General features: G+C 33.2%; 1 protein-coding gene across 3 annotated transcripts in view; it reads right to left on the bottom strand.

Moving 5' to 3' along the window:
* Positions 1 to 2,835, bottom strand: part of Nav3 (neuron navigator 3) — a 432,474-nt gene that overhangs the window by 75,880 nt on the left and 353,759 nt on the right. For all 3 annotated transcript variants that reach the window (XM_012515124.1, XM_004623749.1, XM_023716139.1), the window contains exon 21: positions 2,269 to 2,292. In XM_012515124.1, the coding sequence (XP_012370578.1) occupies positions 2,269 to 2,292 (24 nt within the window). The remainder of the gene's footprint in view (positions 1 to 2,268; positions 2,293 to 2,835) is intronic.

The following is a 2,835-nucleotide window of genomic DNA, read 5'->3' as shown; positions in this document are numbered from 1 at the left end:
AAAAAAAAATCAAATAGAATGCCACTTTCAAAAGTTCAATATACGTCATATACATTGTATTTTTGTATTTTGGAATTATTTTTGCTTGCTTATCTGCAAAAAGTACTCTATATTATTATCCTGAAAATCTTGGATTGTCTTCTTGTGTGCATGTATTTTGATTTTCTATAGTTTTGCAACTCCTCAAAAACTTAAGGATATCCTTTGGTACTCAAAAATTTTGTTTAATTCAACATTTTAGGAATCTACATATGAAAAATGTTTTATACAATGGAGTTTAATGATTATTCCTTTCCAAATATTTATTGTAAGGCTTTTTATTCATCAATCTGTCAGTAGCTTTAGGCATAAATTCATTACAGGTATCCACAGCTTAGAGTTAATGGGAAACCACTAAAAGGGCACAACTAGATAAACTGACAAAATATTTTTTCTATATTTTTTTGTTTTGGTGGATCCCAGGATTGGACTCAGGCCCTCGCACTTGCCAGGCAGTGCTCATTCTACTAAACTATCTCCCCAGCCCCAAAACTGACAAAATAAATATTATAAAATGTTTGCCTTTTCAGCTCACATTTTATATAAATGTGAAGTAGAAAAATATAAGAGAATATCACATAATATTTAAAATTTTGATATAAGTATTTTCTGAAGTATGCTTTAAATACATCATGCTGTTTGGAAATTTAAATAATGATGAAAATGTAAAATATTTTCAACTATAAAATAGAAGTCTATATTTCTCTGTCAAGAAATTTCAGTTATTTAAAATATCAAGCCTTCTCCTCTTTTTCTTTTTCTTTTTTTCCCCATAAACAAGTGTGGTATTGCAGGAGCTGGACTTTTGGATACTGTCTTAGTTTGCAAGAGCACTATGGACACAGCTCATTAACTGTCTTTTCTCCTTGTGCATAATAGATTTTATGGAAAAGAAATAGTAGTCAACACTGAAAGAACTTATAAAGGAAGAGAACCCACAGCTGGAAGCAGAGATAGCACACATTATATGGTTTTGCCAAATACTAAGCCATTTCATTCTTATTTTCTTTAAAATAACATTCCTAGCCTGAACTAGCAATTGCATTGCATGCATGGGATGGCAACTAAAAATACTCCCAGAAAGTAGAACATCTATTCTATTCTCAGATCTATATAACTGAAAGATGCTTTCTCAAATTAATACTCTCTTTATATGATTCTAATTCTATTAATGTAAAGTCAAAAACTACAAAGAAATTTCTTTTTCTTTCTTTTTTAAAAAGCTCACAACCTACCATAGAGTAATTGGGTAACTATTACTCAGGAAAATAGCTGTATTGTTTCCTAACTCAGTAGTGACTGATGTTAGAAAATTTGATATGTTAATGAGACATAAAGAAAACCGCTCAGGTTCTTAAAAATCAAATTCAATCCTTAGGAATTAGAAAGACAAATTATGCACCCAGTAATTTTTCACAAAATTTGACACATAGGACAAATTTTACTTTCAAAACTGATGAAATAAGACTTCAAAGGAAAGGACTTCTTTTGCAAAAGACGTTGCTAAGGTGCTTATTTTCCCTGTAGTCTGGTTACTCCAGTGTAGACCTAACAAGGAGTCATTGCCTCACCTTGAAGAACATCCTAATTAAAGCTTTCTTTCTTGCCTTGGCCAGGCCCACTTTTATACAAAGGTAAAGAAAAAAAAATGTTCTCTCCAGGTTGTTGTTTGATTTGTACATGACTGTAACCAAACAGATATTTGTAAAATGTGTTTGAGGAAAACAATATACCCTCCATATACCCTCCAAGAAGACATAGAAGACTGATGTAAGGCCAAGAGCGCAAAGCAGAGGGGCAGGGCTGCTGGTACCCACGTTGCGGAGGCCTGGTGCCTGCAGCTCGCTTCCTCTAATCCTATGCCAATAGATACTCTCACAGGAAGTGGAACAAGGACAGTAATGAAACACATGACTGTAGCCTCCCTACTTTATATCTCATCCATTCATCAATAGTTAATGAGTCCCAATCACTGCCAGCAATTTATGAGATGTGGAGCTAAGACTGAACAGAGGATGACAGAGGAGAGTTTGTCACTAGCTCTTTCCTTTCACTGTCTCTCAAGAAGCAATGCAATCCCTAAGAGTAGAGATTTATCACCTCACTGGGTTCGGGCTGTAGTCCTGTAGTTGTACTATTATATCACAGAGCCCTCTACTGGCGATAACACATATTTCATCAGAGATGAAAACTAAAATACTCAAATAGTGAAATGTTACAAGGTTTTACCTCTGAATGAGCCTTTTCTTCAGCCTGTGGAAGGTGAGAGAGAGAGAGAGAGAGAGAGAGAGAGAGAGAGAGAGAATTTTAACTATATGAATTTATGTCTATTCATTATACATTTAATTAAAAGAAATAATTATACTTTAATATTTTGTGATCAAATATAGCAATGTAAAATGCATACCAGTTTTAAATCATGATACTAACAACTGATTCCTACAGGCTTTAAAATGATATTACTTTTTACATATAAAGCATAAATCACTTTAAAATATGGGTAACTTGATTCATGAATATGCATTATGCTTAAAGAAGGATAGAATTAAAGGCTAACATCTGGAGCTTAACATACTGTTTGTTATGAAATGATGCCTTAAAAATATGGGTGCATAGAAAAATGAAATATTGTAATTTTTATACAGATTATAGAAATGGGTTCAATGACTCCAAGGCCCTTTGACCAACATGTTGGAGTAAGAACTTCATTCTATGATGTGTATATTATAAAGAATGCCAAATAAAGCTGGAGGAAAAATTGACCTCTACTGATAATGACAAGGGAACAACAAGTCA

The sequence above is a fragment of the Octodon degus genome, unplaced genomic scaffold (genome assembly GCF_000260255.1).
Source record: "Octodon degus isolate 3935 unplaced genomic scaffold, OctDeg1.0 scaffold00004, whole genome shotgun sequence".
Taxonomy (NCBI): Eukaryota; Metazoa; Chordata; class Mammalia; order Rodentia; family Octodontidae; genus Octodon; species Octodon degus.
The sequence above is the reverse complement of the archived record's forward strand: the minus strand, read 5'-3'. Positions and strand labels throughout refer to the sequence as shown.